General features: G+C 40.2%; 1 protein-coding gene across 1 annotated transcript in view; it reads left to right on the top strand.

The window, feature by feature from the left end:
* The window catches only part of loxl2 (lysyl oxidase like 2), an 87,372-nt gene that overhangs the window by 49,549 nt on the left and 14,431 nt on the right, over positions 1-23,392 (top strand). Inside the window, exons 7-10 of the mRNA XM_062961289.1 lie at positions 917-1,068; positions 7,288-7,455; positions 12,027-12,189; positions 17,744-17,984. Coding sequence (XP_062817359.1) covers positions 917-1,068; positions 7,288-7,455; positions 12,027-12,189; positions 17,744-17,984 — 724 coding nt within the window. The remainder of the gene's footprint in view (positions 1-916; positions 1,069-7,287; positions 7,456-12,026; positions 12,190-17,743; positions 17,985-23,392) is intronic.

Raw genomic sequence — 23,392 nt, 5'->3', positions numbered from 1 at the left:
ACAGTACTTTAACTGTTGTGGCTCCATAGCAGAAAATTTAGGAGTTTCGTGGGAACTTCGGAAGCATCTACACTGTAGAATTAGTTCAGTTTGACCCCACTTTAACTGCATGCCCCAGTGCTGTAGAAGTTATAGTTTTGCATAGTTTGGAGGACTGTCCCTTCAAACCAGGACTGTTGGAGCATATGCATGTGTCACCACAGTTTTGCTGGGACTTCTGAGTAAACATACATAGGACCACGTTAATAAATTTTATTGGAGAAAAGAGCATTGGTTTAATAAACCTAACTTTAGGGAATGTGTGCTTTTCTAGATCCAAATAGGACAAATATTTTATTCAACCCTCAAAAAAATAAATCACTTTTAATGCTCCAATTACCCATAAACTTGTGGAATCCTGTCCTGTCTTGTGAAAATCAAAGCAATATTTGAATCCTCAGTTCACCCACCTGCATTGGAGTGCCTTTGTTTTTCCGTTCCTTAATATTGTCCTGGAAAAAAAATTATGTTTTTGTTCCTACCGAAATGTCACAGCTTGATCAACTGCAGATTTTCACTAGACAAAAACTGCCAAAAAAGCCAGTTTGCATATTATTTTGTTTCTAGTTCTCTAGTTGAAGGTTGCAAATGATAGAAGAATGGAAAGCTGGCTGCTGTTTTGGCATTTTCTTACTACAAAAAATTCCTCTACTGGAAATAATTCCTTAAGTCTTATTAAAAACAAGTTGGAAGGAAAAGGTCTTTAGCTGAGAACCCAAATTTCCTAACTTTGAAGGATTTAAAGACAGTTGAACTGTGGCTTGATGGCTCCTAAGTTACAAAATACAATACCTGCAATATAGGAAATGCTTCATTTTACTCTTTGTGGGTGAGAATGTGTATGTTTATATAGTTCTATCACTCTTTCTCCCGAAAGGCATGGATCCCATTCATTTTGGAGAGGTGGATTGTACAGGGACAGAAAAGTCCATCACCGATTGTAAATTCAACACCGAGACAAGGAGTTGTACCCATGCACAAGATGCAGCTGTGATATGCAATGTCCCAGATATGGGCTACCAACACCAGGTGAGCTTTCTTGCGTATCATAAGGCAATTGTGATTCCTTTTTCAAATCCTATGATCTTGAGTGGGGTGAACCTCCCATCAAAATCTTCCTCTTTCTGTCTCATTTTGGTCTTGCTTAAACATCTAATTCAGTGGTTCTCAACCTGTGGATCCCCAGAGGTTTTGGCCTTCAACTCCCAGAAATCCTAACAGCTGGTAAACTGGCTGGGAATTCCGGGAGTTGTAGGTCAAAACACATGGGAACTCACAGGTCAAGAACAGATGATCTAAATTATTCTGGGATCAATCTTACTAGATGATTTACATCAGTAGTTCCCAACTTTTTTTGACCAAGGACCACTTGACTAGGGACCACTCTCCAACATTAGTACCAAAAGGGTTACGAATCAGTTTTTGGTCAACTTTAGATTCAGTTTGTTTATTTGGGGTGCTGATTCAGAAAATTGGATTGGATAGACCACATCAGCTCTAGTTTCTGATACAGAACATGTGCAATCCAGTAGTCACCATCTGCTTTTTCACAGAAAGCCATATTTAACAATCTAGAGCTGATGTCATCTATCCAATGCAATTTTCTGAATCAGTGGCCCAAATAACCCCAGGAACAGGCCTAAAAACAAAGATACCAAGGCCCCCTTCTTCCAGGTGCCACATGGAATGGCTCCGCTCAGGGAGAGTGGGGAGGAGAGGCAGCAGTCAGGAGGCTTGTTGTTGCGCTTTTCATGGGTTTTATTGTTTATATTGGTTTTATTATATTACTCTTTATTATATGTGACATTGGGCTTGTTCCCCATTTGAACCGCCCCGAGGCCCCCTGGGAGAGATGGGAGCGGGATATAAAAATAAGTTTTTATTTATTTATTTATTTATTTATTTATTTATTTATTTATTTGACACAGCAAACAAGATAGATATGCTGGATTTCATTTCACAAAATCACAAGTCGAACACTTCCCAAGTGTCTAGGACTGTGTGATGTATTTTTGGATGATGTGTGCAGATACCAGTCAGGTGGCCTTTTGCAGTTGGCAGATCGTGATTTTGTCAATTTCTGTTGTTTCCAAATGCTGACTAAGATTTTTTGGCAGGGTACCCAGTGTGCCCATCACCACCGGGACCACCTGCACTGGTTTCTGCCAGAGTCTTTGAAGTTCAATCTTGAGGTCCTGATAGCGGCTGAGTTTTTCCTGTTGTTTTTCGTCAATGCCACTGTCACCTGGGATGGTGACATCAATTATCCAAACCTTTTTCTTTTCCACAACTGTGATGTCTGGTGTGTTGTGTTCCATTATTATTATTATTATTATTATTATTATTATTATTGTCAGCCTCTCCCCTCCCGACATCCCCGTTGCCTTGGCACTATAAGAGGGTTTCGCGAGACCAGTCACTCTCGTTGCAACGGTGTAGTAACAGGCCGCGGACCATATTTTAGTTCTTGGGGACCACTGGTGGTCAACGGACCACAGGTTGGGAACCACTGATTTACATGATAGAACAATCAACCCCTTTTTTAAAAAATAAGGGAATCTGGTGCACGCACACAAAAAAGCAAGCAAAGTCAAGAAAGGGGGCCTTGGGAGAAGAAACATGCAGTCTTTTCTGGAAATCCCACTAGATATTTTTGAATCCATATAAAAACTAGACATTTAGGTCCATCTGTCTTGATCTACGTACAGCAAAGGGATCTGCCATATGACGTTTGTTCAATCAACACAATCAATTTCAGATGGTATTGTCGTTATATCCTGATAAATCAAGAGCACCACCCATTACCACATTGCACTACTGTTTTGGCAATGTCAGTGGAAAAGCTTGTTAATGAGGGCCCTAAACCTATGGCATGAGACTCGCCCTTTTGCACAATGGAAATATTCTCCAAATGCTGTACCAAGACATGCAAAAGGCTTGGTAGCACCACTATAAGGTCATAATCATTCCATTTTACTATGTCTGTACTCATTTTATGCTTTTAAATGAGTTTTATGATTATTGTAATGTATTGTTTTATAGTGTTGATTTTATTGTGTTTTTATTTACTGCAATGTGTTTTAACTGTTGTACAGTAGAGTCTCACTTATCCAAGCCTTGCTTATCCAAGCCTCTGGATAATCCAAGCCATTTTTGTAGTCAATGTTTTCAATATATCATGATATTTTGGTGCTAAATTGGTAAATACAGTAATTACAACATAACATTACTGCGGATTGAACTGCTTTTTCTGTCAAATTTGTTGTTAAACATGATGTTTTGGTGCTTAATTTGTAAAATCATAACCTAATTTGATGTTTAATAGGCTTTTCCTTAATCCCTCCTTATTATCCAACATTTTCGCTTATCCAAGCTTTTGCCGGCCCGTTTAGCTTGGATAAGTGAGACTCTACTGCATTTGTTTTGTTAGCTGCCCCGAGTCCCTGTTGGGAGATGGTGGCGGGGTATAAGAATAAAGTTACTTACTTACTTACTATAACCCTAGTCAGACTCTTCCATTACAGTAGAGTCTCACTTATCCAAGCTTCACTTATCCAATGTTCTGTATTATCCAAGGCAGTCTGCCTTTTAGTAGTCAATGTTTTTGTAGTAAATGTTACAATGTTTTGGTGCTAAATTTGTAAATACAGTAATTACTACATAACATTACTGTGTTTTGAACTGCTTCTTCTGTCAATTTGTTGTAAAACATGATGTTTTGGTGCTTAATTTGTAAAATCATAATGTAATTTTATGTTTAATAGGCTTTTTTCTTAATCCCTCCTTATTATCCAACATTTTCGCTTATCCAAGGTTCTGCCGGCCCGTTTATTCTGGATAAGTGAGACTCTATTGTAGCTCCAGTAATGCTGCTGACACCCCAAGGTCACATGAATCAGACTTTGGGCTCCTCCTGCCATGGATATATGAATATATGTTGAGTTGTTTGAGTGCAAAAGGGAAGAGCTTTTCCTGAAGTCAGTTTCCAAATGCTGGTTCAGAATCTCCCTTGGCAGGCCATCCACACAACTTGCGAGATGTGTATCCCAGTTGCCTGGCCTTGCTCCACTTGTTCCATTCACTTAAACATCTGTCTTCCTTTAGGTCCACAAATCATAATGCCCTTTCCGTAGCATCCTAGCGATGCTTCAAGCTCCGGACTTCAGGATTTCTGCTGAGCTTTTCAATAATAAGGACATTCAAACTCACATGCTCTCCTTTACATGCACATTTTAGTTTTTAACTACATGATTATTCCAAGCGAAATGGCAAGATGAGTAAATAATATATTCGCAATTTGCTTTCCACGTGTGGTTGTGAAAGTTGGAGAGTGAAGAAAGTTGCCGGAAAGAGAATCAGGTCATTTGAAACACTATTTCACTGTAAGGGTCTTCCCATTTTATGACCAGTTTCAGTTCCCTCCTTTTGCAAGCCCCATGGATACAGCCAAAAAAAGCATATTTCTTCTACAGTAGAGTCTCACTTATCCAACATAAACGGGCCGGCAGAACGTTGGATATGTGAATATGTTGGATAATAAGGAGAGATTATGGAGAAGCCTATTAAACACCAAATTAGGTTATGATTTTACAAATTCAGCACCAAAACATCATGTTATACAACAAATTTGACAGAAAAGGTAGTTCAATACGCAGTAATGCTATGTAGTAATTACTGTATTTACAAATTTAGCACCAAAATATCACGATGTTTTGAAAACATTGACTACAAAAATGCGTTGGATAATCCAGAACGTTGGATAAGTGAATGTTGGATAAGTGAGACTCTACTGTACTTGCATTTTTAAAAATAATTTTTATTAAAAAGAAAAGTTTTAACTACATAAAAAGTGAGAGAACATTTTGTATTAAAGGAAAGTAGGAAAGGAGAAAGAAAAAAGATGGCAAAAAAGAAAAAAAGAGAAAGAAAAAAACCATTAATAAATAAAAATTTAGGATTTAGCACATATATTATTTGACTGTAAATTGTATCAGAAGGTGAGAGATTTGTTTATTGGTTCATATATCAAACGGACAATGCACTGGGAATTGCACATCAGAACAACATACTTTATGTGCAGTCAAGATCCAAAAATCTATATATATAAAAGGATAATGGTGTCGCTCCACCGGGCAAAACAACAAAACTAAAGGCCCCCCAACCTAGAAAACTGACAACACTACCCCTCATCCACGTCTCTACATTCTTACACTCAACAAAGGATCCCCCCCCCCCTCAAACAAGGAAACACCCACTCTTTGAAAGTCCAAACCCATTCGGTACTCATCACTCTTTCATCTCAAAACACAAAATAAAGTGCAACACTCTGAAAACAAAGGAATTCCATCCAGGAAACAATCAGGTCCACCTAACACCTCCCAACAAAGGATTTCCCCCCTCTAAGACACGGAGCCACCTAAAAATAGCCACAGCAACGTGTGGCCGGGCACAGCTACCCTGTTTCCCTGAAAATAAGACATCCCCAGAAAATAAGATCTAGTAGAGGTTTTGCTGAATTGCTAAATATAAGGCCTCCCCCAAAAGTAAGACCTGGTAAAGTTTTGTTTGGAAGCATGCAGGATCGGTAAATGTACATACCATAGATTGTTGTACGCGGAAATAAAGGTAGTAACAAGAAATAATAATAATATAATAATAACTTTATTCTTGAATCCCCCCTCCATCTCCCAGAAGGGACTCAGGGCAGCTTACACAGGGACAAGCCCAACAACAACACAAATTTACATACGAACAGAAATTCAAAACAGTAATTTAAAAACAGTATAGCAATATAATATTATATAGAAATTATTGAAAGGATTCAGTTTGGTTAGGGTGGTTTGTGATGACAACTACTGTAAGCAGATAATAAATTTTCATTTTTCAAAAATTCAACCATAAATGTGAATTATAATACATCCCCTGAAAATAAGACCTAGTGCATCTTTGGAAGCAAAAATTAATATAAGACACTGTCTTATTTTCGGGGAAACAGGGTAGTAACATATAAAACGGCTCTGTACTTGAGCAAAACAATACGATTGAGATCCACATATGTGGGGCTGATTAGGGTAAACTGTAGGGGTGACAATGACATATGATGTACACACTCAGTTTTATTATATTTATTTATTGTATGGTTACAAGTGTTTTTTATTTAATAAAAAAACTAGGGAAAATTTGTACTTTCATTCTTCTTCCTTGCAATTGTTTGTATCACCTTCCATCCTCATTTTCTCTTCATTATCTATCTTTCTTCACCCCAATTCTGGTTTCTATTGAACTCGGTCTTGCTTTCTTATATTTCTACTTCATTTAGATTTTCATGTATTCTCTAAAGAGACTCCAGTCCATACTTCGAACTAGTCAAAATAATGGACATTATGGATATGGACAGATTAACGTTTTTACTGAAAAAGGTTACAGGAAGTCACTTTAGAAGTACTTGCATTTTTAATCGTGTCAGAAGCGACTTGAGAACATACTGCAAGATGCTTCTGGTGTGAGAGAATTGGCTGGCTACAGAGACGTTGCCCAGGGGACGCCCGGATGTGTTACAGTAGAGTCTCACTTATCAAAGCCTCATTTATCCAAGCCATTTGTAGTCAATGTTTTCAATATATCGTGATATTTTGGTGCTAAATTCATAAATACAGTAATTACAACATAACATTACTGCATATTGAACTACTTTTTCTGTCAAATTTGTTGTATAACATGATGTTTTGGTGCCTAATTTGTAAAATCATAACCTAATTTGATGTTTAATAGGCTTTTCCTTAATCCCTCCTTATTATACAAGATGTTCGCTTATTCAAGCTTCTGCCGGCCCGTTTAGCTTGGATAAGTGAGACTCTACTGTATCTATTTTTATTTCTGAAATTTACCACCCTCGGCTTATACTGGAGTCAATGTTTTCCCAGTTTATAAGCCGACCCGAATATAAGCCGAGGTACCCAATTTTACCACAAAAAACTGGGAAAACATTGACTTAACAAGCTTCTGCCGGCCCGTTTAGCTTGGATAAGTGAGACTCTACTGTACTACCCTGCTGGGAGGCTTCTCTCATGTCCCCACAAGCTAGAGCTGACAGATGGGAGCTCACTCTGTCTCACAAATTCAAACCTCCCACCTTCAAGTCAGCAATCCAAACTTCAGATCAGCAGTCCAGCTGGCACAAGGGTTTAACCCATTGTGCCACCGCTCTTACATGACTAACTTTTAGTCTTTCTTTCTTTTGATCTGCAGATACGTTTGATTAATGGCCGCACGTATAAGGAAGGCCTGCTGCAAGTCTCCCAGATTTACAACGGCACACAGAAATGGGGGACAGTCTGCGGCGACAACTGGGGCATCCTGGAAGCCATGGTGGTTTGTCGACAGCTGGGCCTGGGCTATGCTGACCGAGCTTTCGAGGTACGATGGCAGTTCCTCTTGGTTTTCCTGTGGCTAAAAGAAACCATGACCAATCTTGAATCCCTTCTCAAGAAAGTTGCTACTGAGACTTACCATATATACTCGAATATAATATACAAATTATATTGTATATTATATACAATATTATATATATATACACACACACATACATACATCCACATACACACACAAACACACACACACATATAAAAAAACTATATTATTAGGATAGCATGTTACTGGGGAGAGAGGCCTCCAGCTGATGGCACAGAAGACAAGATGGAAATGTCTTCCCAGCTTCCCTTCTTCGCCCCAGAGTGTCATCTATCTATCATCTATCTATCTATCTATCCATCTATCTATCTACGAGGGTTATCTAGAAAGTAGATTACATTTTGGAATTAAAAATAAACAAAGTATAGGAGAAAACATTTACCATATGCAGTTGAAAGCCACCACTTCTCAACATAGTCGCCATTCAAATCCAGGCACTTATCATAGCAATGAATGAGCCTGGCAACTCCTTCCCCACAAAACTCTGCCGCTTGCATCCTCAACCAGCCAGTCACCCTTTCCCCCAGCTGCGCATTATCGCCAAAATGCCCCATGAAACAGCAAAATCCCCATGCAAGAAGCACACCTTTCCTGTCCCAAAAAACGGTCACCAAGTATACATCGAGACCACCAAACGCAGCGCCCAAACAAGAGTCAAAGAACATGAAAGGCACTGCAGACTAATTCAACCAGAGAAATCAGCCATAGCAGAGCATTTGATGAACCAGCCTGGACACAGGATATTATTTGAGAACACAGAAATGCTGGACCATTCCAACAACTATCATGTCAGACTACACAGAGAAGCCATTGAAATCCACAAGCATGTGGACAACTTCAACAGAAAGGAAGATACCATGAAAATGAACAAAATCTGGCTACCAGTATTACAAAACTCTAAAATCAAAACAGTAGATGGGAACCAACACTCTGAGGTCACAGCTAATGACTGAACAAAGGATGCCCCCAGGCAAGAGACAAAAACCTTTCCAATGCTAATTAGGGTGATTAACTGAAACATGCCTGCCATGCCTGGATGCCTGCTATAGATGTGGGCGAAACGTCAGGAGAGAATATTTCTGGAACATGGCCACACAGCCCGAAAGACATACAACAACCCAGTCACCATAACCTTCCTTGCCGACATCGTTTGCAAGCATTTGCAAAACCTTAGAAGAGGTGTTGCAAACCTTAGGACGCTTAGGTCCATGCTTAGGATGAGCATGGGGGAAAGTTGAGCGTGGGGATTTTGCTGTTTCATGAGGACGGCCGGCAGTGTTTTGGCGACAATGCGCAGCTGCGGGAGGGGTGACCGGCTGGTTGAGGACGCAAGCGGCAGAGTTTTGTGGGGAAGGAGTTGCCAAACTCATTCATCACTATGATAAGTGCCTAGATTTGAATGGCGACTATGTTGAGAAGTGGTATTTGGGTGTGGCTTACAACTGCATATGGTAAATGTTTTCTCCTATACTTTGTTCATTTTTAATTCCAAAACGTAATCTACTTTCTGGATAACCCTCGTATCTACCTATCTTCTGCAGTCTATCCATCTGCAACCAGGGAAGTGTGTTCTTCTTTGAGGAAGAACTTGCTGTTCTGTTCTGTTCTTCTTCAGCCTCTAAAAGCGGTGGATGACTGACCAGTGACTCCACCCGTGGTGCAGACGTTTCCCCAGGAAATACGGTGGTAGAACACACACCTCAATTGTCCATGCCAGAAGAAGTGGCAGCCTTCATCTAGGAACGCGTAGCTGGAAGGCTGCCACTTTTGAGATTTGTTTTGATTTTCCTGTACGGTGGCCAACTTCTGGTTCAAGAGTTGAGGGCAACTGCATCCCGTTGAACAGCATCCTTTCCCATCTCTCAGCTGTGTTGACATAAGCGGGGTTGGCGCTGTTTGATGTGGGGCATTTTCCTGCGGCTGGGGCTACTGATATTCGGAAAAAGAAAAGGTCCCTGTGTTCTCTCCAGCTACACCCTTGAATGGAATATACAACCGGTCTATGTGTGGACCAGGGCTTGACCTCTGTGCATATGTGTGTGTAAATGAGACTATTGGTAAAGAAGTACATAGTGTGTTGCAACAGAAGCAATGGAACATACAGTTCATTCTCCCTTTGGGAGGGAATTTCCTTGTATAGGATCCAAGGTTAAAAGGACACCAAAAATAGTGAGTACTAATCTGTTGCCCAACTTGTGTGATATTTTATACTTGTTGCACCCCGGCCAGAATTCACCTTGCCCTCAACACCAACCAGGAAACCAAAAGTATCCCGTAAGACAGTTAAAACACATATAAAAAGGAAAAATCACCATAGGAAAGGCAATATAATTTACAATAATATATAATATTATAATATATTGTATGTGCATATAATATTAATAATATTATTTTGTAATACAATAGAATACTAATAATACAATATAATAATGCCCATCTGCATTTTATAAGTGTTTTTATGAATGTCTGATATAATTTAATAACTTTTTAATTGATTCACAATGTATTGTACAATTTTATATATGTGTTTTATTGTAAGCCAACCTGAGTCCCCTGTTGGGTGAGAAGGGTGGGATATAAATATTGTAATAAATAAATAAATAAATAATATTAATTATATATTATATATTACATGTAATATATAATATTAATTATATATTATATATTACATGTAATATTATTAATAATATTACAATATATAGTACAATATGGTAATTTATTGCCAGTATTGTGCTATGCTAATAATACAATAATGTTGTATGTAAATTTAATTTGTAAGGCTCTGAGTCCCCTTTGGGGATAATAAAATCCAAGCGGTAACGTGGAAAACTTCTGCCAACCTAGCAGTTCGAAAACATGCAAATGTGAGTAGATCAATAGGTACTGCTTCAGCAGGTAGGTAATGGCGCTTCAGCCACATGGCCTTGGAGGTGTCTATGGACAATGCCGGTTCTTCAACTTAGAAATGGAGATGAGCACCAACCCCCAGAGTCGGACACGACTAGACTTAATGTCAGGGGAAAACCTAAAAACTTAAAAAAATGGGGAAAATAGTCAAACAAGAAGTAAACCAAACCAAACTGACAAAAGGAAAACACTCCAAACAGTTCAAATCTGTATCACAAAACAAAGTACAGAAATCTCAAAATCCAACATGAGAAACAAGGACCAAAACGTGAACATGGATCCAAAAGCCAGACTACAAAAACTTCTTATACTATGCATCCAAACTCCCAAGACTTGGACTAAGACATGAACTGGAAACAAGGCTTGAGATCCTCACTGTTAATGCGATGGTGCCTGATCTGAATTCCCAAAGAGACACTTCTCTGATTTAAAGATCGTAAACATGAAGTCATTCCTGTGACCTTGAATTCCTTGCCTGTGAGACTTTTGATGCTCTTCTTTCTTATGGAGACTTTTCGACCTTCTCAGTTTGCTTGATTCCTCCCTAAGATCAAGCCTGATACCCTTGTCGAGCACAATATACTGTATATACTCGAGTATAAGCCTAGTTTTTCAGCCCTTTTTTTAAGACTGAAAAAGCCCCCCTCGGCTTATACTCGGGTGAGAGTCCTGGTTGGCTTATATTTGGGTCAGCTTATACTCGAGAATATTTGGTACATTTATTATTTTTCTCTATTATTATTGGTATTATTAGATTTATTATTTTTCTCTATTATTGTTGCTACTATTACATTTATTTTACTCTATTTTTATTATTATTCTTAATACATTTATTATTTCACTCTGATCTTATTATTATTATTATTGCATTTATTATTTTACTCTATTATTACAGTAGAGTCTCACTTATCCAACACTCGCTTATCCAACATTCTGGATTATCCAACTCATTTTTGTAGTCAATGTTTTCAATACATCGTGATATTTTGGTGCTAAATTCGTAAATACAATAATTACCACATAGCATTATTGTGTATTGAACTACTTTTTCTGTCAAATTTGTTGTATAACATGATGTTTTGGTGCTTAATTTGCAAAATCATAACCTAATGTTGAATAGGCTTTTCCTTAATCTCTCCTTATTATCCAACATAATCGCTTATCCAACGTTCTGCCGGCCCGTTTACGTTGGATAAGCGAGACTCTACTGTACTTGTATTATTTTCCTGTATTTATTATTATTATTTTTACATGTATTATTTTACTCTATTATTTTTTAAAGGATACATAAGCAGATTTACATTGAAGAAGATGAGAATAATGATTTAATCAGAGTTGGACAGTCTTATCTTAAATCTGAGCTTTATGTAAATATTCAAAAACATTTAACCTACTGATGCCTCAATTAATGTAATTTTATTATTATCTATTTTTATTTCTGAAATTTACCACCCTTGGCTTATACTGGAGTCAATGTTTTCCCAGGTTTTGTTTTGTGATCAAATTAGGTGCCTCGGCTTATATTCGGGTCGGCTTATACTCGAGTATATACGGTAATATAATGAAGTCGTTGCACTCAAGTTCTCTTCTTCTTCTGTGATCCCTGCTAGGAATCCTGGTACTGGCACACAGAAAACACCTCCAGTGTTGTTCTGATGAGTGGGGTGAAATGTAAAGGCACAGAGATGAGCCTGTGGCACTGCCGCCACGATAAGCATGTGAATTGCCCCAAGGGAGGCGGAGGCTATTCCGCAGGAGTGTCCTGCAAAGAAGGTAAGTCCTTGGAGTTGATGTGCTAGAACTCTAGAAGATCTCCCCTTACATTTCACTTTCCCGTTTCTTCTCTCAGGCTTCCTTTTTCTTTCCACTGTAATATTACTGTGTGTGTTCGAGTCATTTCCAATGTATGGTGACCCTATGGAGAACCTATCACAGGGTTATCTGGGACTGAGGACGTGTGAATCACCCCAGTGGTATCAAACTGCAATAAGGTTTGTCAGGGCGCATCTACACGGTAAAATTAATGTAGTTTGATATCACTTTTACTGCTGTGGCTCAATGCTGTAGACCAGGGGCCCTCAAACCTTTTAAGTGGAGGGCCGGTTCACAGTCCCTCAGATTGTTGGGGGGGGTGGGGCGGACTAGGATGAAATAGTCCAAAATTAGGATTGTTGTCGTTGTGTGCCTTCAAGTCGTTTCAGAGCTAGATCAACCCTAAGTCTAAAGTTTAGGACAGAGGCCAGGTCACCTTGGAGGGCCCTGATCTAGATGATCTCATAAGACCATAGGTAAGTAAAGAGATCTCCAAAGACCATCTAGATGGTCTCATAAGAACATAAGTAAGGAAAGGGACCCTCAAAGGCCATCTAGACGGTCTCATAAGACCATAGGTAAATAAAGAGACCTCCAAAGACCATTTAGATGGTCTCATAAGACCATAGGTAAGGAAAGGGACCCTCAAAGGCCATCTAGATGATCTCATCAGGGCCACCAGAAGACCATAGATAAGGAAAGGGACCCTCAAAGACCATCTAGATGGTTTCATAAGACCATAGGTAAGGAAAGGGACCCTCAAAGACCATCTAGATCAGGGGTCCCCAAACTTTTTAAGCAGAGGGCCGGTACACAATCCTTCAGACTGTGGAGGGGCCGAATTATCATTTGAAAAAAAAATACAAACAAATTCCTATACACACTGCACATGTCTTACTTGTAGTGCAACAACAACAACAACAACGAAAGAACAATACAATATTTAAAAATGAAAACAATTTTAACTAACATAAACCTATTAGGATTTCAATGGAAAGTGTGGGCCTGCTACTGGCCAATGAGATAGTCAAGTTAATTAGGATTGTTGTTGTTGTTGTTGTGTGCCTTCAAGTCATGTCAGACTTTGGCCGAGCCTAAGTCTAAAATTAATTATTTATTTACTACATTTATTTACTACATTTATATCCCACCCTTCTCACCCCGAAGGGGACTCAGAGCAGCTGTATGTACATACAATATATTATATTATTAGCATAACACAATATTAGCATTATATATTGCTATATTGAACTATACCACTATACTATTATATAATATGTAATATATAACATATAATTAATATTATTATATGGTATTACTATTAGTATTATATTGTATAACATAAGATTATTATCAATATCATATGTATATACAATATATTATATTATTAAAACTGATATAAAAATATTATATTATAAAACTGAGGGCGGGGGCCAGGTAAATGACCTTGGAGGGCCGCATCCGGCCCCCGGGCCTTAGTTTGGGGACCCCTGATCTAGATGGTTTCATAGGACCATAGGTAAGGAAAGGGACCCTCAAAGGCCATCTAGATGATCTCATCAGGGCCACCAGAAAGCCATAGATAAGGAAGGGGATCCTCAAAGACCATCTAGATTGTCTCATAAAACCATAGGTAAGGAAAGGGGCCCTCAAAGGCCATCTAGATGGTCTCATAAGGCCGTAGGTAAGGAAAGAGACCTCCAAAGACCAGGTAGACCTAGGTCAACCCTAAGTCTAAAATTTAGGACAGGGGCCAGGTCAATGACCTTGGAGGACCGCATCCGGCCCATGGACCTTAGTTTGGGGACCCCTGCTGTAGACTCATGGGAGTTGTAATTTTACAAAGCATTTAGTGCTCTCCGTCAAAGAGTGCTGGTGCCTCACTGAACTACAACTCTCAAGATTCCATAGCATTGAGCCATGGCCATTCAAGTGGTGTTAAAGTGCATTAATTCTACAGTGTAGAGGCACCTCCAGTGGATTTTCCATGGTGGGCAAGGAACTGAACAACGGTCTCTAGTTATAGTAAAGCTCTCAAGCTACTACATCAACCAGGATCATGAGAGTAGACCGGAGCCCTCTTGTGCAGGACTGCTGACCTGAAGGTTGGGTTGCTGACCTGAAGGTTGCTGGTTCGAATCCAGGGAAAATGCGGATGAGCTCCTTCTGTCAGCTCCAGCTCCTCATGCAGGGACATGAGAGAAGCCTCCCACAAGGATGGTAAAACATCAAAATATCCGGGCATCCCCTGGGCAACGTCCTTGCAGACAGCCAGTTCTCTCACACCAGAAGGGACTTGCAGTTTCTCAAGTCGCTCCTGACACACACAAAAATGAGAATAGACTTCAGTATATCTATGCCATTGTGGCAAATCACAGCTTAAGCAGGTAGAAAGCCATTTATTTAATGGGGATGCTTTAGTTGAAACTAACAACTGTGTTTACATTGGGGGTGACAAATGGGGAGGCTTCCAAGATGACATTGCCAACACTTCTAGCCAGCATAGTAACAAATGCTAGTTGTAGTTCAACAACATGCTCAAAGTGGTAGTTGCGTTGCCTCTTCCAATTTGGCTCAATGGGGCAGTTGTCAGTTTCCAGTACTGGGTTGTTGTATGTTTTCCGGGCTGTATTACCATGTTTCAGAAGTATTCTCTCCTGACGTTTTGCCCACATCTATGGCAGGCATAGGTTATTGTGAGGTAATAACTCACAACCTCTGAGTATGCCTGCCATAGATGTGGGCAAAACGTCAGGAGAGAATACTTCTGGAACATAGCCATAAGGTAAAGGTAAAGGTTTCCCCTGACATTAAGTCCAGTCATGTCTGACTCTGGGGGTTGGTGCTCATCTCCATTTCTAAGCCCAAGAGCCAGCGTTGTCCGTAGACACCTCCAAAGTCATGTGGCTGGCATGACTGCATGGAGCGCCGTTACCTTCCCGCCAGAGTGGTACCTATTGATCTACTCACATTGGCATGTTTTCGAACTGCTAGGTTGACAGAAACTGGAGCAACAGCGGGCGCTCACTCCGCTCCCGGGATTTGAACCTGGGACCTTTCAGTCTGCAGCTCAGTGCTTCAACACACTTCGCCACCACAGCCATACAGCCCGGAAAACATACAACAACCCTGTGATCCCGGCCATGAAAGCCTTCGACAACACAGTTTCCAGCACTCTTAATTTCTTTGTTCAAAGTGCATGGAGATCGGACCTCTCTCTGAGCATGCCTGTATTGATCGTAATTGCAAAACCAAATTTAGCATTAGGCAGGATCAAACGCAACAAGCTCTTGTGTTTGATTATTACAGTAGAGTCTCACTTATCCAACATAAATGGGCCGGCAGAACATTGGATAAGCGAAGATGTTGGATAATAAGGAGAGATTAAGGAAAAGTCTATTAAACATCAAATTCCATTATAATTTTACAAATTAAGCACCAAAACATCATGTTTAACAACAAATTTGACAGAAAAAGTAGTTCAATACGCAGTAATGCTACATTGTAATTACTGTATTTACTAATTTAGTACCAAAATATCATGATGTATTGAAAACATTGACTACAAAAATGCGTTGGATAATCCAGAACATTGGATAAGCGAGTGTTGGATAAGTGAGACTCTACTGTACTTGGAATTTGGATAAAGAGCTGTTATTAGATGTGAAATCTTGGTTTTAATGGTGCATTCTGTCTTGCTTCGGTTGCCGTCTTTGAATGTCAGTTATATGTGTTTTGTCATAGCTATTTCTGACCACATTCCATTTGAATAAATTTGGAGTTGATTTATAGAAAAACATAAACAGACACACCCTGGGTTCTCCCCCCCCCCCCCCCCCCCCGCCAAGAAGTAGCACAAATTATGAATTTCAGATGGCTATTGTTTTGCCGAGGTTATGTTGCAAGACATTTCCCAGGCAGGACTCAATCTGGAGTGAAACGTAAAAAGGAAAGTATGGTATGTAATGTGTGAGTACTATGTTAGTAGTGTAATATTATCTTCTATATAAACAACTTTAAGTGGCACTTGTTATGCAAGCTGCCAAAGAAGGGGATTATGGTTTCTTATTAACATCAATCAAAATTGGATTTGATTAGAAACAGTGGTAGATCATAGCCCTCTAGAACAGGGGTCCCCAAACTAAGGCCCGGGGGCCGGATGCGGCCCTCCGAGGTCATTTACCTGCCCCCCCCCCTCAGTTTTATAATATAATATATGGTATATACATATAATATTGATAATAATATTATAATGTAATACAACATAACACTAATAATAATACCATATAATAATATTAATTATATATTCTATATTACATATAATATTACTAATAATATTACAGTATAGTGGTATAGTTCAATATAGTAATATTTAATGCTAATATTGTGCTATGCTAATAATATAATATATTGTATGTACATATAATTTGTAAGCCACTCTGAGTCCCCTTTGGGGTGAGAAGGGTGTGATACAAATGTAGTAAATAAGTGCAGTAAATAAATAAATAAATAAATAAATACATTTTAGACTTAGGCTCGCCCAAATCTGAAATGACTTGAAGGCACACTACAACAACTACAACAACAACAACAACAACAACAACAACCCTAATTAACTTGACTATCTCATTGGCCAGAAGCAGGACCACATTTCCCACTGAAATCCTGATAAATGTATGTTGGTTAAAATTGTTTTTATTTTTAAATATTGTATTGTTCTTTCATTGTTCTTGTTGTTTTTGCACTACAAATAAGACATGTGCAGTGTGCATCGGAATTTGTATTTTTTTTTTTTCAAATGATAATCCGGCCCCTCAACAGTCTGAAGGATTGTGGACCGGCCCTCGGCTTAAAAAGTTTGAGGACCCCTGCTCTAGAATATCTTACATTTACTAATAGTACATATTACAATGAATACTTTACGTTAGGTATCCACTACCTGTATTCACTTTAACTACATTAGTATGATTCTTAACATAAAGGAATACACTCAGCAACACTTACAAAGGTATTATGGAAAAACTATTCTTCTTTATAGTTTCAGTATCAGTTCTGTCAAATAGAAATCAAAACCAGATAAAGTCTTATTGTTGACTTAATAACAATCAAAATAGTTGTCGCAGCGTTGAATCGAGGTAAATAAACAGTTCTTAACAGTTGCTTGTTTTTCATTTATTTGATTGGACAAGATTGTAACCAATCTAGAGACTACAACAGTTTTATGTTAAAACTTATGTGAAGGGTTGTCTTGTTGTACATATATATGTTAAGAATATGTTACATACCATACTTTCCTTTTTACGTTTCACTGTAAATTATAGACATCTGCGTTTTGAGATAGAGGACTCAATCTGGACCAGGTTCAGATTTTAAACTTTCCCTGCCGTGGCCCCAAACTTTGAACAGATAGGGCATTTCTGAATATGCGGCACGGTTGTCACAGGATCTGACCAGGGATTCGGTCCTTGGGGGCCAAGAACTCTTCATCACAATGGTCTTGTTTCTTTATCTCCAGCTGCCCCAGACCTTGTCGTTGATCCCAAGGCAGTGGAGCAATCTTCCTACCTCGAATTCCGACCAATGTATATGCTGACATGTGCCCAGGAGGAGAACTGCTTGTCTTCTTCGGCCGCCAATGCGTCTATGGATGACTACAGGATGCTCCTGCGTTTCTCTTCCAGGGTCATGAACATAGGAACTGCCGACTTCCACCCCAAGAATGCACGCAATGCGTGGATGTGGCACGAGTGTCACAGGTAGCCTTTGGTATTTGCCTCCAACTTTGCAGGTAGCAAAAGGGCTGCACTGATAGCATTACGCAGCTTTGTTTTCGCCTCACAAGGCAGCAGCGGCCCAAGCGGTCTCTTCCAACCCTATTTATTATTATTATTATTATTATTATTATTATTATTATTATTATTGACACAACAACATTGTATGACACAGCAAACAAGATAGAAATGCTGGATTTCGTATCACAAAATCACTAGTCGAACACTTCCCAAGTGTCTAGGACTGTGTGATGTATTTTCGGATGATGTGTGCAGATCCCAGTAGGATGGCCTTTTGCCGTTGGCAGATCGTGATTTTGTCAATGTCTATTGTTTCCTAATGCCGGCTGAGATCTTTTGGCATGGCACCCAGTGTGCCCATCACCACCGGGACCACCTGCACTGGTTTCTGCCAGAGTCTTTGAAGTTCAGTCTTGAGGTCCTGATAGCGGCTGAGTTTTTCCTGTTGTTTTTCGTCAATGCGACTGTCACCTGGGATGGCGACATCAATGATCCAAACCTTTTTCTTTTCCACAACTGTGATGTCTGGTGTGTTGTGTTCCAGAACTGTGTCAGTCTGGATTTGGAAGTCCCACAGTATCTTTGCGTGCTCATTTTCCAATACTTTTGCAGGTTTGTGATCCCACTAGTTCTCTACTGCTGGGAGGTGGTACTTGAGGCATAAGTTCCAATGAATCATTTGGGCCACATGGTTGTGCCTCTGTTTGTAGTCTGTCTGTGCGATTTTCTTACAGCAGCTGAGGATATGATCAATGGTTTCGTCCGTTTCCTTGCACAGTCTGCATTTTGGGTCATCAGCTGATTTTTCCATCTTGGCCTTAATTGCCTTTGTTCTGATGTCTTGCTCCTGGGCTGCAAGGATCAGGCCTTCTGTCTCCTTCTTCAGGGTCCCATTCGTGAGCCAGAGCCAGGTCTTCTCCTTATCAGCTTTTCCTTCAATTTTGTCAAGGAACTTTCCATGCAATGTTTTGTTGTGCCAGCTGTCAGCTCTAGTTTGTAGTGCAGTTTTCTTGTACTGTTTTTTTTGTCTGCTGTGCTATTATTATTATTATTATTATTATTATTATTTTCTTGTATTTATTTTATTATGTCACAGCAAACAAGATAGATATGCTGGATTTCGTATCACAAAATCACAAGTCGAACACTTCCCAAGTGTCTAGGACTGTGTGATGTATTTTCGGATGATGCATGCAGATCCCAGTAAGGTGGCTTTTTGCAGTTGGCAGATCGTAATTTTGTCAATGTCTATTGTTTCCAAATGCCGGCTGAGATCTTTTGGCATGGCACCCAATGTGCCGATCACCACTAGGACCACCTACACTGGTTTCTGCCAGAGTCGTTGAAGTTCAATCTTGAGGTCCTGATAGCGGCTGAGTTTTTCCTGCTTTGCTTGTGCTTTTGGAGCACACAGGCAGAAGGGGGTTGGGCTAAATAGCCCAAGGGGTGTCTTCCAACCATTATTATTATTATTGTTGTTGTTGTTGTTGTTGTTTGGTGTCCAACTATAGTCCGGCCCTCCAGTGGTCTGAGGGATTGTGAACTGGCCCCCTGTTTAAAAAGTTTGAAGACCCCTGCTATATAGTGTCCAAATATAGCATCCCTACTTCACGGATTTTCACTTATTGCGGGTGGTCCTGGAACGTAACCCCCATGATAAGTTAGGGAACACTGTATAGTGTCTAGATCAGTGATTCCCAAAGTGGGCACTACTGCCCCCTGGTGAGCGCTGCAGAGATCCAGGGTGTCGGTGATGGAACCTATTAGGACATGGGGGTGGGGCCAAGGGAGGGGCGTGGCTTCTTCCCAAGGGCCCGAGACAGGGTTGAGAATCTATACCTCTCCTGAGGCGCTTGTTAGGACACAGAGGGCGGAGCTAGGGAACAAGCTGGGGCCTCCTTCCAAGAGCCCAAGACAGGGCTGAGCCTCTATATTTCTCCTGAGAGGCCTTTTAGGACTAAAGAGGCCTTTTAGGACTAAAGGGTGGGGCTAGGGCTGGGGGCGGGGCCTCTTCCCAAGAGCGTGAGACAGGGCTGAGCTTCTGTATACCTCCCCTGAGGCACTTGTTAGAACACAGGGGCGGGGTATAGAGGTTCAGCCCCATCAGGCATTTGGGAAGAGGCCCCGCCCCCTCCTCTAGCCCCACCCCCTGTGTCCTGGCAGGCACCGCAGGACAGGGATAGAAGCTCAGCCCTGCCTCAGAGCTCGTAACTCTGCCCATCCCATTCCTGGCTGCCCATTTGTGGCCCTGCCCACCTCCTCTCGCATTTGTGGCCCTGCCCACCTCCTCTCGCAGCCCTGCATCTTGGACTGCTCTAGATCATTAATAAGCAAACTTCAGCCCTCCAGGTGTTTTGGACTTCAACTCCCACAATTCCTAACCGCCTAGCGGCGGTTAGGAATTGTGGAAGTTGAAGTCCAAAATACCTGGAGGGCTAAAGTTTGCCCATTCTTGGTCTAGATCAGTGATGGCCAACCTATGACACGCGTGTCAGCACTGACACGCCTAGCCATTTTTGCTGACATGCTGCCGCATGCAGATTGATTGGATGACTAATGTCTTTTGTGGCCAAATTTGGTGTGATTTGGTCCAGTGGTTTTGTTGTTTACTCCATGGGAATTATGCACATTACACACACACACACACATATAATCATTCTATTATTCTATTATTGTATATTATTATATTATTACTATTATATTATTATTATATTATTCATTATTCATGACTACATTGAAACTAGAATGGAGAGAAATCAGCGTGGAAACTGCAAGAGGTACCATAGATTGTTGTACATGGAAATAATAGTAGTAAATAGTTTTTGATTTATTAAATACAGTTATATATTACAATTATATATTTTTGTTATTTAAACTATACATATTGTGAAATTATGGTTTTTTTCTCAAAGTGACACACCACCCAAGTCATGCTAGGTTTTTTGGTGGATTTTGACACACCAAGCGCAAAAGGTTGCCCATCATTGTCTAGATCAAGGGAAGTGAATGGGATCTAGGTGAAAATGTGTCAACAAAGTGTTGTGGCAGTTAAAAAACCAATCGTAAAATCGTAGAATAATAGAGTTGTAAAAGACCACATGGGCCATATAGTCCAACCCCTTACCTTGTAGGAAAAGCACAATCAAAACACCTCCGACAGATGCCCGAAAATGTGATTCTAGTTGCATCAACAGGAGTATCATGTCCGGATTGAGAGAAGTATTCTGTATTCTACCACTGTATTCTGCTTTGTTTGGCCTCACTTGGAGCAATACTTTGTCCAGTTCTGGGCCCCACAATTCAAGGATATTGTCAAGCTGGATGTGTCCCAGAGAAGGGCAACCAAAATTGTTAATGGTATGGAAACCAAGAATCCCTATGAGGAGTGGCTTAGGGAGCTGAATATGTTTTGTTTGGAGACAAGAAGGCTGAAAGGCTGAGTATACAGAGAAATGCAGAGTCAATTCCTCTGCAGTATTTCCAGTCTGTAAACACTATAATATAAACACCTATCTGAATGAGCAGACATATTTTAGGAACAGAGTCAGGACTGAGGTTTAATCTCCCCCCTCCCTTTTCTTAGCATGAGTTTCCAACTTCAAAGTAAATAGTTCGGACGTCTCCAAAAAAAAAAGCAGCCTTTCTCTTTGCTTCCTCGGCTGTCTCAATCCATTTCTGTCCAGATTTGTTCAGGCTGTGGAAGTGAGACCCAGGAATGGGGTGGATGCTACTTAAGAGAAACCAAAGAATATCTGGTTAAAAAAATATTAATTATGGTGACTTTGGGTCTTTGTATGTGTGTGTGTAAAGTTGTTTCCTTTCCAAGAGGAAAAAATGCTTCTCCCTCTCTCTAAGTCAACATATTTAAGTAGAATAAATACAAGGACGTATAGAGTTGCTGCTACCTGATAGGGAATATCAGATGTTTCTTATTAGGATTTATTTTTACAGGTGAAAAAGGCTAAGTTAGTTCTACTTTTCAATCACTTTGTTTCCCTTCACTGAAACTAAGATGTCTTTATGTTGTAAATATGATTCTAAGGTTGGTTTCCATAGTAAATTAGGCTCCGCATTCGTACTTACACAGTAGAGTTGGGGATGAGATAGTGTTTAGACCAGGCATGGGCGAACTTGGGCCCTCCAGGTGTTTTGGACTTCAACTCCCATAATTCCTAACAGCCTCAGGCCCCTTCCTTTCCCCCCTCAGCCGCTTAAGCGGCTGAGGGGGGAAAGGAAAGGGCCTGAGGCTGTTAGGAATTATGGGAGTTGAAGTCCAAAACACCTGGAGGGACTAAGTTCGCCCATGCCTAGTCTATACATAATTTATGAATATTGGTGCTAGGTGCTCCATGTGGGTTGGAGAAGTTATTTCTTTGGACTACAGCTTCCAGAATCCCCCAAAACACAGCATGTCCATATACGAGGGTTGAATGAAAAGTAATGCCTCCGCCGTCGTTACTCCGGTTTGGATGAGGATATTTTAATAAATCAAACGCAGAAATAATCCTCAGAACCTGCTCTTTAACTACCACTATTCACTTTCCCACACAATCACCAGACAATTGGATACATTTCTGCCAACGATGAACACGTTTTCTGAAGCCGTCACGGAAGAAGTCGACACTCTGTTTCCGCAGCCGGCGTCTCACAGTACCTTTCGTGCACAGATCTTCCGATAGCCAAGCAAAGCAATAATGTGACCCACACATTCTTGTGAAATTATGCTTGAAATTTCTCTCTGAGTGATACAACTATCGTCCTGAATCAATCTGTCAACCTTTTGCTTGTGAAACTCGGTAGTTGCTATCACAGGACGTCCAACTTTTTGTTTGCCATGCAAGTCAGATGTTTATTTATTTATTTATTTGCAGCATTTATATTCCGCCCTTCTCACCCCGAAGGGGACTCAGGGCGGATCACATTACACATATAGGCAAACAGTCAATGCCTTTTAACATAGGACAAAGACAAACAACATAGCTCCGAGCGGGCCTCGAACTCATGACCTCCTGGTCAGAGTGATTCATTGCAGTTTATTATTATTATTATTATTATTATTATTATTAAACTTTATTTGTACCCCGCTAGCATCTCCCGAAGGACTCGATGCGGCTTACAAAGGCCAAGGCCTCAACACACAATATAACAATACAAAACAAAAGGCAAATTAAAACAATTAAAACAGTATAAACAACAAGCAGTAAACAATATGCTAAAACACAATAAAACTGGGCCGGGCCAGAGTAATGGGTACAAGATTAAAAGTGCTGATGTGACAGGTGAAATATAAGGCTTATAGGGCAATTGCAGCTGCTTTGCTCTCCTGTCTGCGCCACAGCCCCAGGCTGTTCACACCTCAACATCTTTAAACT

This window comes from Anolis carolinensis, unplaced genomic scaffold, assembly GCF_035594765.1.
Source record: "Anolis carolinensis isolate JA03-04 unplaced genomic scaffold, rAnoCar3.1.pri scaffold_8, whole genome shotgun sequence".
Lineage (NCBI taxonomy): Eukaryota > Metazoa > Chordata > Lepidosauria > Squamata > Dactyloidae > Anolis > Anolis carolinensis.
Note: the sequence above shows the minus strand (reverse complement) of the source record. Positions and strands in the feature narration are given on the sequence as shown.